Source organism: Saimiri boliviensis, chromosome 17, assembly GCF_048565385.1.
Source record: "Saimiri boliviensis isolate mSaiBol1 chromosome 17, mSaiBol1.pri, whole genome shotgun sequence".
In the NCBI taxonomy this organism is placed as follows: domain Eukaryota; kingdom Metazoa; phylum Chordata; class Mammalia; order Primates; family Cebidae; genus Saimiri; species Saimiri boliviensis.
The window spans coordinates 48572308-48586965 of record NC_133465.1 but is presented as its reverse complement, the minus strand read 5'-3'; the positions used below and the strand labels follow the sequence as shown (position 1 = coordinate 48586965).

The window sequence follows — 14658 nt, the reverse complement described above, 5'->3', positions numbered from 1 at the left end:
TTCCTGATCGTGGCTGGAAACGGTATTATTTGTGGTAGATATAGGGTAAGTTTTCAGCTTCTTTTTTTTTTTTTTTTTTTTTTTTTGAGACGGAGTTTCGCTCTTTTTACCCAGGCTGGGGTGCAATGGCGCGATCTCGGCTCACCACAACCTCCGCCTCCTGGGTTCAGGTAATTCTCCTGCCTCAGCCTCCTGAGTAGCTGGGATTACAGGCACGCGCCACCATGCCCAGCTAATTTTTATTTTTGTATTTTTAGTAGAGACGGGGTTTCACCATGTTGACCAGGATGGTCTTGATCTCTTGACCTTGTGATCCACCTGTCTCGGCCTCCCAAAGTGTTGGGATTACAGGCGTGAGCCACCGTGCCCGGCCTAGTTTTCAGCTTCTTTAGGTTTGTCAAACTAAAATTCTTTCTGCTGGTCTCTAAGTCACTACTGGCAGCTGTTTCTGATAACTGGTAGTTCTTTGTAACTTTTTACATAAGACTGTCACATTTTTGACTTTCAGAATAATTTGTTAAAATATGTACCCCAGTGGGTTATTTTTCAACCTAAACCTAGCTGCTTTTTCCAGTCACTTACCCGTATTGGAAGCTTAAAATGCAAATATACAGTAGGCCTAAAATATTCCCTGGTTTGAAAAGTGTTTAAAATATTTGAATCATTTTTATAGTAAACATTTACTCTCATCAGGATCTAGAAGAGGAACATTTTAATTTTTTTCCGATTCCCTTTTTACACTCTTTCTTCAACATTCATTACCTTTTTACATATTGAAGTTTTCATCTGTTCAAAGTTTGTGTTTACAGTGTGTTTATATAGCTTGGATTATAATTACCATACTGAAATACAGTTATTTCAGAATTGAGTCAGTGGCGAGAATGAAAGCCATCTGGTATCATAACCAAATCCAATTTTTCTTTTACGGAGAATTTCTTTGAAATGTAGCTTAGAGGCCGGGCGCGGTGGCTCAAGCCTGTAATCCCAGCACTTTGGGAGGCCGAGGCGGGTGGATCACAAGGTCGAGAGATCGAGACCAACCTGGTCAACATGGTGAAACCCCGTCTCTACTAAAAATACAAAAAATTAGCTGGGCATGGTGGCGCGTGCCTATAATCCCAGCTACTCAGGAGGCTGAGGCAGGAGAATTGCCTGAACCCAGGAGGCGGAGGTTGCGGTGAGCCGAGATCGTGCCATTGCACTCCAGCCTGGGTAACAAGAGCGAAACTCCGTCTCAAAAAAAAAAAAAAAAAAAAAAAAGAAAGAAATGTAGCTTAGCTCAGAAATAGTGACTTAGTAACACATTAGAATTTTCTTTGTCAAGGTTATTTTTCTTTTTAAAGTCACGTTTGGTCCCAGTAATAATACCAACATTGGTACAAGTCATCTCAGGTTGCGAAGCATTTTCCCAAGAAGACTGGCAGGGTGAATGACACAGAAGAAAACTGAGATTCAGGTAGAATGGTTAGCCCGAGGTGGCTCTGCTTATATACACAACTGCAAGTAGAAACCCAGCCTTCTGACTTAGTTCAGTGTTTTTCTTTCCACTGCCCTGTGCTCCGTCAGGAACCCCATGATTACAAGAGGTGTATTATCAAACCCTTCACAATAAGGTTACTGTCCTCAAGCTTTTCTTGTAACCTTGGTTTTGGTTTTGGTTTTTGTTTTTGTTTTGTCTTTTTTTGAAATGGAATCTCACTTACTCTGTCACCCAGGCTGACTGGAGTGCAGTGGTGTGATCTCAGCTCACTGCAACCTTTGCCTCCCAGGTTCAAGTGATTCTCCTGCCTGAGGCTCCTGAGTAGCCAGGACTACAGGCATGTGCCACCACGCCTGACTAATTTTTGCAGTTTTAGTAGAGACAGGGTTTCTTCATGTTGGCCAGGCTGGTCTCGAATTCCTGACCTCAGGTGATCCTCCCACCTTGGCCTCCCACAGTGCTAGCATTACAGATGTCAGCCACCGCACCTTTTTATCCTTTTCTAAAGAGTTAAATATTTAGTGAAAGGAACCACATTCTTATAACACTACCAGGTTACTTGTTCTTTGATGTCCTGCCTGGACTTTTACCAAAAAAATCTGTTTCAAAAGTTCACATTTAGGGTCAGGTGTAGTGGCTCACACTTATAATCCAAGCCAAAGTGGGTAGATCACTTGAGGTCAGGAGTTCAAGACCAGTCTGGGCAACACGGCGAAACCCCTTTCCTAACAAAAATACAAAAAAAATTGGCTGGGTGTAGCAGCATGCACCTGTAGTCCCAGCTACTCAGAAGGCTGAGGCACAAGAATCACTTCAACCCGAGAGACAGAGGTTGCAGTGAACCAAGATTATACCACTGCACTCCAGCCTGAGCAGCAAAGTGAACCCAAGAAAAAGAGTTCTTCTCTAGAGGGAAAGAACTAATAAACAAAAAAAGGAGGGGTTCAGCTGGACTCTGGCTTATGCCTGTAATCCCAGCACATTGGGAGGCTGAGGCAGGTGGATCACCTGAGGTCAGGAGTTCGAGACTAGGCTGGCAAGCGTGGAAACCCCATCTGTACTAAAAAAAAAAAAAAAAAAAAAAAAAAAAAAAAAAATTAGCTGGGCATGAAGGCAAGTGCCTATAATTCCAGCTACTCCGGACGCTGGGGCACTAAAATCACTTGAACCCAGGAGGCAGAGGTTGCAGTGAGCCAAGGTCACACCATTGTACTCCAGCCTGGGGGACGGTGCAAGACTATAGCCCCTCAAAGAAAGTTAACGTTCAGAAGAAAGCAAAATGCCAACTGGGTATGGTAGCTCATACCTGTAAGCTCAATACTTTGGGAAGCTGAAGCAGGAAAATTGCTTCAGGACAGGCATTCAAGACCAGCATGGGCAACATAGTGAGATCCTGTCTCTATAAAAATTAATATTACAAATTAAAAAGACAGCCAGGCATGGTGGCTCACACCTGTAATCCCAGCACTCTTGGAGGCTGAGGCAGGAGAATTGCTTGAACCCAGGAGGCAGGAGTTTACAGTGAGCCAAGATTGTGCCATTGCACTCCAGTCTGGGCGGCAGAGTGAGACTCTATCTAAAATAAAAAATAAAAAAAATTAAAAATTGAAAAGACCAGAATAGGCCGGGCGCGGTGTCTCAAGCTTGTAATCCCAGCACTTTGAGAGGCCGAGGCAGGTGGATCACGAGGTCGAGAGATCTAGACCATCCTGGTCAACATGGTGAAACCCCGTCTCTACTAAAAATACAAAAAATTAGCTGGGCATGGTGGCACGTGCCTGTAATCCCAGCTACTCAGGAGGCTGAGGCAGGAGAATTGCCTGAACCCAGGAGGCGGAGGTTGCGGTGAGCCGAGATCGCCCCATTGCACTCCAGCCTGGGTAACAAGAGCGAAACTCCGTCTCAAAAAAAAAGAAAAGACCAGAATAAAGCTAAAGACTTTAAAATAGCCTGCAGGTTCCTACCAGAAGTTACCAGGTACCTCTCTGATGGTCTTTTCCTACTATATCCCCCTGGATTATTATATTTTAGCACCTTGACCTGTCTGATGTCTTGCATACACAGGTATGGTCCTGCTCAGGGTTTGCATTCTCTGCTCCCTGTTTGCTGGAATGCTCTTCCCTCAGTTGGTATGTTTCTTTACATTATTAAGCTGTTTTCCAGTCTCACCTCAATGAAGCCTTTCCTAACTTATCCTGTGTACATCTCATCTCACCCCCACATACACATTGTATTCCCTGCTTCCCATTACTCTGCTTGCTTTTTCTCCTTGATACACTTATTCCCCTATATTCTTTAATTCTGCATCAACTGTCTATCACACTAGAATGTGAGCTCTGTGAGAGCAGGCTTTATTTTGTAAACTGCTATATTTCCATCTCCTAGAATAGTACTTGAATATAGTAATAGATGCTTAATAAATACTTGTTATATTAATATAATAAATGAATTAATCTCAGGAAGGCCTTGGTTTTGTAGATAGACAGGTAGGGATGGGAACTTGGGTGATGTATTTTCTCAAGTTTTTTTTTTTTTTTTTTTTGAGACAGAGTTTCGCTCTTGTTACCCAGGCTGGAGTGCAATGGCGCGATCTCGGCTCACCACAACCTCCGCCTCCTGGGTTCAGGCAATTCTCCTGTCTCAGCCTCCTGAGTAGCTGGGATTACAGGCACGCACCACCATGCCCAGCTAATTTTTTTGTATTTTTAGTAGAGACAGGGTTTCACCATGTTAACCAGGATGGTCTCGATCTCTTGACCTCGTGATCCACCCGCCTCGGCCTCCCAAAGTGCTGGGATTACAGGCTTGAGCCACCGCACCTGGCCAAGTTTTTTTTTTTAAGCTTATTTTCTTTTGTTTTTTTGTTTGTTTGTTTGTTTTTGAGACGGAGTTTCACTCTTGTTACCCAGGCTGGAGTGCAATGGCGTGATTTTGGCTCACCGCAACCTCCGCCTCTTCGGTTCAGGCAATTCTACTGCCTGAGCCTCCTGAGTAGCTGGGATTACAGGCACGCGCCACCATGCCCAGCTAATTTTTTGTATTTTTAGTAGAGACGGGCTTTCACCATGTTGACCAGGATGGTCTCGATCTCTTGACTTCGTGATCCACCCGCCTCAGCCTCCCAAAGTGCTGGGATTACAGGCGTGAGCCACCGCGCCCGGCCCGCTTATTTTCTTTTGAAACAGTCTTCCTGTGTCACCTAGGCTGGAGTGCAGTGGTGTGATCTTAGCTCACTCTGCAACCTCTACCTCCAGGGTTCAAGTGATCCTTCCACCTCAGTCTCCTAAGTAGCTGGGACCACAGGCATGCACCACCATGCCTGGCTAATTTTTGTATTTTTAGTAGAGACGGGGTTTCATCTTGTTGGCCAGGATGGTCTGGAACTCCTGAGCTCAGATGATCTGCCCACCTCAACCTCCTAAAGTGCTAATATTAAGGCATGATGCCGGGCACGGTGGCTCACGCCTATAATCCCAGCACTTTGGGAGGCCGAGGTGGGTGGATCACGAGGTCAAGAGATCGAGACCATCCTAGTCAACAAGGTGAAACCCCGTCTCTACTAAAAATACAAAAATTAGCTGGGCATGGTGGCGCTTGCCTGTAGTCCTAGCTACTCGGGAGACTGAGGTAGGAGAATTGCTTGAACTCAGGAGGCGGAGGTTGCTGTGAGCCGAGATTGTGCCATTGCACTCCAGCCTGGTTAACAAGAGCGAAACTCCATCTCAAAAAAAAAAAAAAAATTACAGGCATGAGGCACCATGCCCAGCCTTAAGCTTATTATTTTCTAAATTTCCTTTAGTGAGTACTTACGTCACTGTTTTTACAAAGTAATCTCATACCAAACATCATGCCTCTTCTGGAGTACACAGTATCATCTGTAAAGTGTTCTTGCCAACCTGAATTTGATTAAGCCTGTAAGTCTACAGGAAATAAGGCTAGAGGAACACGTTAAACCTCACTATGGGGTTATACAATCAGCAAAATCCAGAATTCAGGAAACTCCACAGTTCAAGTGACTTAGTTTTTAAAATAAATGACAAGTAAGAATTTGGGGCTGGGCATGGTGGCTTATGCCTGTAATCCCAGCACTTTGGGAGGTTGAGGCAGGCAGATCACCTGAGGTCAGGAGTTTGAGACCAGCCTGGCCAACATGGTGAAACCCCATCTCTACTAAAAGTACAAAAAATTAGCCGGGTGTGGTGGCGCGTGCCTGTAGTTCCAACTACTTGGGAGGCTGAGGCAGGAGAATCACTTGAACCCAGGAGGCAGAGGTTGCAGTGAGGCAAGATTGTACCATTGCACTCTGGCCTGGGCTACAAAAGTGAAACTCCATCTCAAAAAAAAAAAAAACCCTTGGGTCTGGTATGATGGCTCATGCCTGTAATCCCAGTGCTGGGAGGATTGCTTGAGCCCAGGAGTGCAAGGCTGCAGTGTGCTATGTTCGCACCACTGCACACCAGCCTAGGCGACACAGTGAGATCTCATCTTAAAAGTAATAATAATCAAAATAATCTGGGGTAGGAGTGGATATGGATGAAACGGATTGGACATGAGTTGCTGGTTGTTGAAGCAGGGTGATGGTCCATAGAGTTCATTTTATTTTATTGAAATTTTTAAATACTTGAAATTTTCCATATTAAGTTAAAGGCATTTACACTCAAAAAAGAAAAATGCTAGGAAGGAATTCATAAGAAATATAAGCAAAAAATTTTGTCTTTGTGGAGTTTACAGTTAAGATATTAGATGTGTATTCACAGTGATAGTGCAGAAAAATACACTACTGGAAATGAATTATGAACTATTATCAACTAATTTTTTTCAATGCTGATGATAATATAGAGTATTGAAGGGATAACTGTAGTTCTGTTTTGATGTTTGAAAGCTCACTGAAGGTAAGGTTCGTATTCTCTGCTGTATTCTTAGTTCCTGGCACAGCAGGCATTTAATACATATTTACTGAATGAATGTGAAGGCTTATGTTGATTCAGTTATAACAGCTCAAAGTTAAACTTCTTTACTAAGAATATCTTTGTTTTTAAATAAATTATTGAACCTTATTTATTTTCCTTCCCCCACCGCCAACCCTACTAGTCTGGAATTGATCAAGGAACCTGTCTCCACAAAGTGTGACCACATATTTTGCAAGTAAGTTGAATGTATTATGTGGCTCCATTATTAGCTTTTGTGTTTGTCCTTCAGAACCCGGGAAACACCTAACTTTATAAAAACTTTAGTTTCTTCAATTAAGTGAGAAAGAAAAATCCAACTCTATTTCATTCTTTCTCAGAGAGTATACAGTCATCATAAGTTGGTTGTAATCATAGTTCCTAGTCAAGTTATATATTATCAATTAGGATGTAAAATCACTTTGAACAGTATTTTGTATTTTTCGTGTCCACCAGTAAAGACAAACTGCAAGCATTTGTGAAATAAGCAAACAGTGTTTCATCCTTCCCAGTTTCTCCTTTCTGTTCATTTCTGCATATGCTTCTGCATTTCCCCTTCTAAGGTTCAGTGTTTGCCTGCTTCAAAATAATTGTGAAGACAGGAAAGGACCTGATAACAGTTTCCATTTAGGCGGAAATTCATTCATAGCAGTGATTCAAGTTATATTTACATATTTGATCTTGCCCTTTGAAATGAAAATGTTTGTTTCTTAATGAAAGGATTTCAGAAAAAGTAGAGTAGGTAATTTAGTAGAACAAGTGAGCTTTCTTCTTTCCTTTATGTTAAGCTATGATCACATCTTACCTTAAATGTCAACTAATTTGTTTTTAATATTTATGTACCTGGTATATAACCTGGTACCAGGTACAAACTATGTACTTGGTAAAAAGTTTACTGACACAAAAGGGTATTTAATGCAAAGTATATTTTCCTCTTACCCTACAACCCCTGACTCCTTGTTCCCTCCCCAGACAACCACAATGATCAATTTCTTTTGTATCCTTTCAGGAATTTTTAAATTCCAGAATGCTTTTTCCTTTTTGAGACAGAGTTTTGCTCTTATTGCCCAGGCTGGAGTGCAATGGTGCGATCTCAGCTCACCGCATCTCCACCTCTGTCACCCAAACTGGAGTGCAGTAGCACAGTCTTGGCTGACTGCAACCTCCGTCTCCCAGGTTCAAGCGATTCTCCTGCCTCAGCCTCCCGAGTAGCTGGGACTACAGGCGCGCACCACCACGCCCCAGCTAATTCTTGTATTTTCAGTAGAGTTGGGATTTCACTGTGTTGGCCGGGCTAGTCTCGAACTCCTGACCTCAGGTGATCCATCCACCTTGGCCTCCCAAAGTGCTGGGATTACAGGCCTGAGCCACTGCACCTGGCCTTATTTTTTGAAAGTACTGGTCTGTGAAGAAATTGGTCTATACCATAGGCAGTTTGAGAAGTACTGCTCTAGAGGTCAGAAAGTTATTAAACTAAAAATTCTTGAAGTAGAGAGATAAAGTTGTGTTGTCTTGGCACATGTCCAGGGAGCAGGGGCTGAGGAATCAGATGGAAACTGCTGGGAACAGATCTAGGCCAGTGGGGTGACATGGGATAGGGAAAAGACAGTAAAAATGAGCTTCTTAATTCTTACTGGGAAAGAAGATTGAGAGGAAAAAGAATTCAGAGGTAGGCACCAGCCAGCTGGCAGACTTGTGTTCAGGGGATGTCTCTGTCTCAAAAAAGGAAAAGTTATAAAGTCCCAGTGTTGGCCAGGCACAGTAGCTCAGGCCTGTAATCCCAGGAATTTGGGAGGCCAAGGAAGGCAGATCACCTGAGGTCAGGAGTTCAAGACCAGCCTGGCCAACATGTAGAAACCCCGTCTCTACTAAAAAGACAAATTAGGTGAGTGTGGTGGCGCATGCCTATAGTCACAACTACTCAGGAGGCTGAGGCAGGAGAATTGCTTGAACCCTGGAAGTGGAGGTTGCAGTGAGCCGAGATCCTGCCACTGCATTCCAGCCTGGGTGACAAGAGTGAGGCTCAAAGTTCCAGTATTTGTTACAGGTAGCTGAAGGTAACCTTTGAAGTGCTGGGGCTCTCAGTTTCTCTGGATGAGAATCTTTCTGGAATGAACTGTATGTTTATTTAGAACTGTATGTTTTCCCATCACCTTGAGTAACAAATGCTGAACATACTATACTATTACAGTGATTTACAAAAAGATTAAGGACCTGATGTGATAGCTCCTGCCCATAACCCCAGCACTTTGGGAGGCCAAGGCAGGAGGATCACTTGAGGGCAGGAGTTCAAAACTGCAGTGAACTTGGCTGACTGCAACCTCCACCTCCCAGGTTCAAGTGATTCTCCTGCCTCAGCCTCCTGAGTAACCAGGACTACAGGTGCACGCCACCACACCCAGCTAATTTTTTTTGTATTTTTATTAGAGACGGGGCTTCACCTAGTTGGCCAGGTTGGTCTCGATCTCTTGATCTCATGATCCACTCGCCTCGGCCTCCCAGAGTGCTGGGATTACAGGTGTGAGCTACTCTCTGGCCTCTGTGTGTGTGTGTGTGTGTGTTGTTGTTGTTTTTTGTTTTTTGTTTTTTGTTTTTGTTTTTTGATACAGAGTCTCAGTATGTTTCTCAGGCTGGAGTACAGGGGCATGATCTTGGCTCATTGCAACCTCCAACTTCCCGGGATCCAGTGATTCTCATGCCTCAGCCTCCCAAGTAGCTGGGATTACAGGCATGCGCCACCACACCCAGCTAATTTTCTTGTATTTTTAGTACAGACAGGGTTTCACCACATTAGCCAGGCTGGTCTCAAACTCCTGTCCTCAAGTGATCTGCCTTGGCCTCCTGGGATTGCAGGCATGAGCCACTGCACCCAGCCAATAGAGGGCAATAAATGCTAAATTACCTGGCTAGTAAAAAGCATTTTCTATTTTTTTTTTTTTTTTTTTGAGACGGAGTTTCACTCTTGTTACCCAGGCTGGAGTGCAATGGCGCGATCTCGGCTCACCGCAACCTCCGCCTCCTGGGTTCAGGCAATTCTCCTGCCTCAGCCTCCTGAGTAGCTGGGATTACAGGCACGTGCCACCATGCCCAGCTAATTTTTTGTATTTTTAGTAGAGACAGGGTTTCACCATGTTGACCAGGATGGTCTCGATCTCTCGACCTCGTGATCCACCCGCCTCGGCCTCCCAAAGTGCTGGGATTACAAACTTGAGCCACTGCGCCCGGCCGTAAAAAGCATTTTCTAAGTGTCTTACCTCACCATTCCCAGTGCCTTTTTTTTCCCTTTGAGACAGAGTCTTAATCTGTCGCCTAGGCTGGAGTGCAATGGTGCGATATTGGCTCACTAACCTCTACCTCCCAGGTTCAAACAATTCTCCTGCCTCAGCCTCCCAAATAGCTGGGACTACCATAGTGATGCTCAGCTAATTTTTGGATATTTAGCTGAGTAGAGACAGGGATTTACCATGTTGGCCAGGCTGGTCTTGAACTTCTGGCCTCAATTGATCCACCCACCTCCCAAAGTCCTGGGATTACAGGCATGAACCACCATGTGCAGCCCCAGTGACTTTTTTAAAGTCCCTTTAATCTTTTCTTTCCTGGCTCTCTTCATTGTCAGTGTCTGCTATTTACTCCCTACCTAGTCACCCTCTTCACCAGAATATTATGTCCTTTATGTTTTATTTTGCAGGATCTTATTTTTCTTTTCTTTTTTTGAGATGTAGTCTCACTCTGTTCCCCAGGCTGGAGTGCAGAGGCACGATCTCATCTCACTGAGACCTCCACCTCCTGGGTTCAAGCAGTTCTCCTGCCTCAGCCTCCTGAGTAGCTGGGACTACAGGCGTGCAACACCGTGCTTGGCTAATTTTTGTATTTTTAGTAGAGATGGGGTTTCACTCTGTTAGCCAGGCTGGTCTTGATTTCCTGACGTCGTGGTCTGCTTGCCTTGGCCTCCAAAAGTGCTGGGATTACAGGAATGAGCCACCATGCCCGGCCCTTATTTTGCTTTTCTATTGAATCCCCTCCATGTAGAATAGTACCAGACATGTTGTAAATATGTAGATATTGGCTGTATGAGTGAATCGCTGCTTTTAATTATCATCACTGTTGCTCTCTCTACTTCTGGTCTATGATCCACTTATTTATTTTTTTTTTTTTGAGATAGAGTTTTACTCTTATTGCCCAGGCTGGAGTGCAATGGTGTGAGCTCGGCTCACTGTAGCCTCTGCCTCCCAGGTTCAAGCAATTCTCCTGCCACAGCCTCCTGAGTAGCTGGGATTACAGGCAGGTGCCACCACTCCTGGCTAATTTTTTGTGTTTTTTGTAGAGACAGGGTTTCTCCATGTTGGTCAGGGTGGTCTCGATCTCCTGACATCATGTTCCACCCACTTTGGCCTCCCAAATTGTTGGGATTACAGGTGTCAGCCACGGTGTCTGGCTATGATCTACATTGAATTTAGTTTTGTTATTTGGGGTGAGATATGAGTATAACGTCATTCTTTTACATGTGGGTATACTCTTGTCCCAACACTATTTGTTAAAAAAAAAAACAAAAACTTATTTTCCCATTCAGTCATCTTGGGGCTGGGAGCAGTGGCTCACAGCACTCTGGGAGGCCAAGGCAGGTGGATTATGGTGAAACTAAAAATACAAAAAATTAGCTCGGCTTGGTGGTGCATGTCTGTAATCCTAGCTACTCAGGAGGCTGAGGCAAAAGAATTGCTTGAGCCTAGGAGGTGGAGGTTGTAGTGGGCCGAGATTGTGTCACTGCCCTCCAGCCTCAGTGACAGAGTGATACTCTGTCTCAAATAATAATAATTTAAAAACAAAATAAAAATTAGCTGGGCACAGTGGCTCATGTCTGTCATCTCAGCACTTTGGGAGGCCAAGGCAGGTGGACCACTTGATGTCAGGAGTTTGAACAGCCTGGTCAACATGGTGAAACCTTGTCTCTACTAAAAATACAAAAAATTAGCTGGACATGGTGGCACACATCTGTAATCCCAGCTACTTGGGAGACTGAGACAGGAGAATCGCTTGAACCAGGGAGATGCAGTTTGCATTGAGCCGAAATTGTACCACTGCACTCCAGCCTGGGCAACAGAGTGAAAACTCCGTCTCAAAACAAAAAACAAACAAATAAAAATAAAAATTGTCTTGATACTTATTGTTGAAAATAACTTGATCATAGATATATGTATGAGTTTATTTCTATACTCTCAATTTCATTTTATTGATGTATATGTCTATTATGCTATTACCACACTGTCTCTTTTTTTTTTTTTTTTTTTTTTTTTTTTTTTGAGACGGAGTTTCGCTCTTGTTACCCAGGCTGGAGTGCAATGGCGCGATCTCGGCTCACCGCAACCTCCGCCTCCTGGGTTCAGGCAATTCTCCTGCCTCAGCCTCCTGAGTAGCTGGGATTACAGGCATGTGCCACTGTGCCCAGCTAATTTTTGTATTTTTAGTAGAGACGGGGTTTCACCGTGTTGACCAGGATGGTGTCTATCTCTTGACCTCGTGATCCGCCCACCTCGGCCTCCCAAAGTGCTGGGATTACAGGCTTGAGCCACCGTGCCCGGCCCCACACGGTCTTGATTACTATAGCTTTGTAGTGAGGTGTTGAGATTTTAAACTAATTATAGTCATCTTACATGAACTACTTACCATTTATATTTGATTATGCAGCATGAAATAATTATGAATATATCATTAAATATGCCATATTAACTTTTAGTAAGTTTTATGTGATCATAACAGTAAGCCATATGCATGTAAGTTCAGTTTTCATAGATCATTGCTTATGTAGTTTAGGTTTTTGCTTATGCAGCATCTAAAAACAATTGGGAAACTATTGATTGTAATTCACCTGCCATTACTTTTTAAATGGCTCTTAAGGGCAGTTGTGAGATTATCTTTTCATGGCTATTTGCCTTTTGAATATTCTCTCTACAAAAGGAAGTAACTTGGATTGTTCTTTCTTTATAATTTATAGATTTTGCATGCTGAAACTTCTTAACCAGAAGAAAGGGCCTTCACAGTGTCCTTTGTGTAAGAATGATATAACCAAAAGGTATATAATTTGGATAATTATGGCAGGTTGAAAGCAACAACAGTAGGAAAAAGTAGAAATTATTTAATAACATAGCTTGTGTTCCTACAAAACCATTCATCAGTAGACAAATTTATAAAAGAGTTTTTAGCAGACAGTGAATTATTTCCAGAGTTTTTTTTTTTTTTTTTTTTTTTTTTTTGAGACAGAGTTTCGCTCTTGTTACCCAGGCTGGAGTGCAATGGCGTGATCTCGGCTCACCGCAACCTCTGTCTCCTGGGTTCAAGCAATTCTTCGGCCTCAGCCTCCCAAGAAGCTGGGACTAAAGGCATGTACCACCATGCCCAGCTAATTGTTTGTATTTTTAGTAGAGACGGGGTTTCACCATGTTTACCAGGATGGTCTCTATCTCTTGACCTTGTGATCCACCTGTCTCAGCTTCCCGAAATGCTGGGATTATAGGCGTGAGCCACCGTGCCCAGCCTCCAGAGTTATTTTCCTGAAAGTTTTATGGGACATCTGCCTTATACAGGTATTAGAAACTTACTGCCTTTCTCTAATGCTTCTAAATAGTGTAAGAACTTGCAGACTTATGTAAAGTAGGGCTCTATCGCCCTGTCACAATTGTCTGCTATTGTTTTTATTTTTTTTTTCCACTGTGTTTCTTTTTATTTATTTTTTTAAGACAAGGTCTTGCTCTGATGCCCAGGCTGGAGTGCAGTGGTGTGATCTCAGCTCGCTGCAGCCTCCACCTCCTGGGTTCCTCCTGTGTTAGCCTCCCAAGTAGCTGGGACTACAGGCGCACACTACCATGCCCAGCCAGTTTTTGTATTTTTTTATAGAGATGAGGTTTCGCCACATTGCCCAGGCTGGTAACTCCTGAGCTCAGGCGATTTGCCTACCTGGGCCTCCCAAAGTGCTGGGATTAAAGGTTTGTGTTTCTATCTAATAATTTAGAAAAACAAAATGTATTTATATATTGTGTATCTGTTCTGCCACAAGATAAATTCTATTAGAGTAGTAACTTTGTCTGTCTTAATTAACACTTTCTCTGAAGTTTGGTACATAGTAGGCACTCAGATGCTTAAAGGAATCAATGAATTATGTTTTAATTCTACTTTACTAAACCCAAGTCTTCCTTTGGACATTGTTATCTATTTGTGTTTTCAAAGAAATATAATTTGACAGAAACCCTTGAGAGGCAGCACTAACAGTGAGGGATTGGGTGGGGTTCAGATGTTAAGAACAGTAAACTCAGCAGGGTGTGATGGCTCTTGCCTAAAACCCTAGCACACTGGAATTATCACTTGAAGCCAGGAGTTTGGGATCAGTCTGGGTACCATAGTACATGGTGGCATATCCCCATAGTCCTAGCTACTTGGGAGGCTGTAGGGGGATGATAGCTTGAGTGCAGAAGTTTGAGGCTGCAGTGGGCTATGATTGTGGCACTACATGCTAGCCTACACAACAGAGCAAGATCCTGTCTTTAAATTTTAAAGAAATAAGTTCTCTAGTTTTCTGTTCAGTGGATTTATATCTGCTATGGATTTAGGGCAGTGTTATATCAGATAATTTGAGGCATTTGGTAGACTTCAATGAATGACAAAACATTAATAAAACAGTCAGTACTGTCACATGGTTTATTTGGATGTCAATGATGTATCGATCATAGAGGTGTTCTACTGTTGCTGCATCTTATTTTTGTTTACATGTCTTTTCTTATTTTAGTGTCTTTAAAAAGTTGATAATCACTTGCTTAGGGTGTTTCTCAAACGATTTAATTTCAGAAGCCTACAGGAAAGTACAAGATTTAGTCAACTTGTTGAAGAACTATTGAAAATCATTCACGCTTTTGAGCTTGACACAGGTTTGCAGTGTAAGTATTGAATAGCCCAAGACTGATGCTCAAGTGCTGTCTATGAAAACTCAGGAAGTTAGCACAATTATTTTCTATGATGTGGTGATAAGACGTTTTAGTCTAGGTTAATTTTAGTTCTTTATCAATAATTTTTCTTTTTTTTTTTTTTTTTTGAGATGGAGTCTTACTCTGTCGTCCAGGCGCAATCTGCAACCTCCTCCTCCCAGGTTCAAGCAATTCTGGCTCAGCCTTCCGAGTATCTGGGACTACAGGCGCGTACCACCATGCCTGACTAATTTTTTGTATTTTTAGTAGAGACGGGGTT

General features: G+C 43.0%; 1 protein-coding gene across 6 annotated transcripts in view; it reads left to right on the top strand.

Annotated features, from left to right (window-relative positions):
- BRCA1 (BRCA1 DNA repair associated) overlaps nucleotides 1–14658 on the top strand; it is an 89163-nt gene that overhangs the window by 4826 nt on the left and 69679 nt on the right. For all 6 annotated transcript variants that reach the window (XM_074389104.1, XM_074389105.1, XM_074389108.1 and 3 more), the window contains exons 3-5: nucleotides 6572–6625; nucleotides 12419–12496; nucleotides 14263–14351. In XM_074389104.1, the coding sequence (XP_074245205.1) occupies nucleotides 6572–6625; nucleotides 12419–12496; nucleotides 14263–14351 (221 nt within the window). The remainder of the gene's footprint in view (nucleotides 1–6571; nucleotides 6626–12418; nucleotides 12497–14262; nucleotides 14352–14658) is intronic.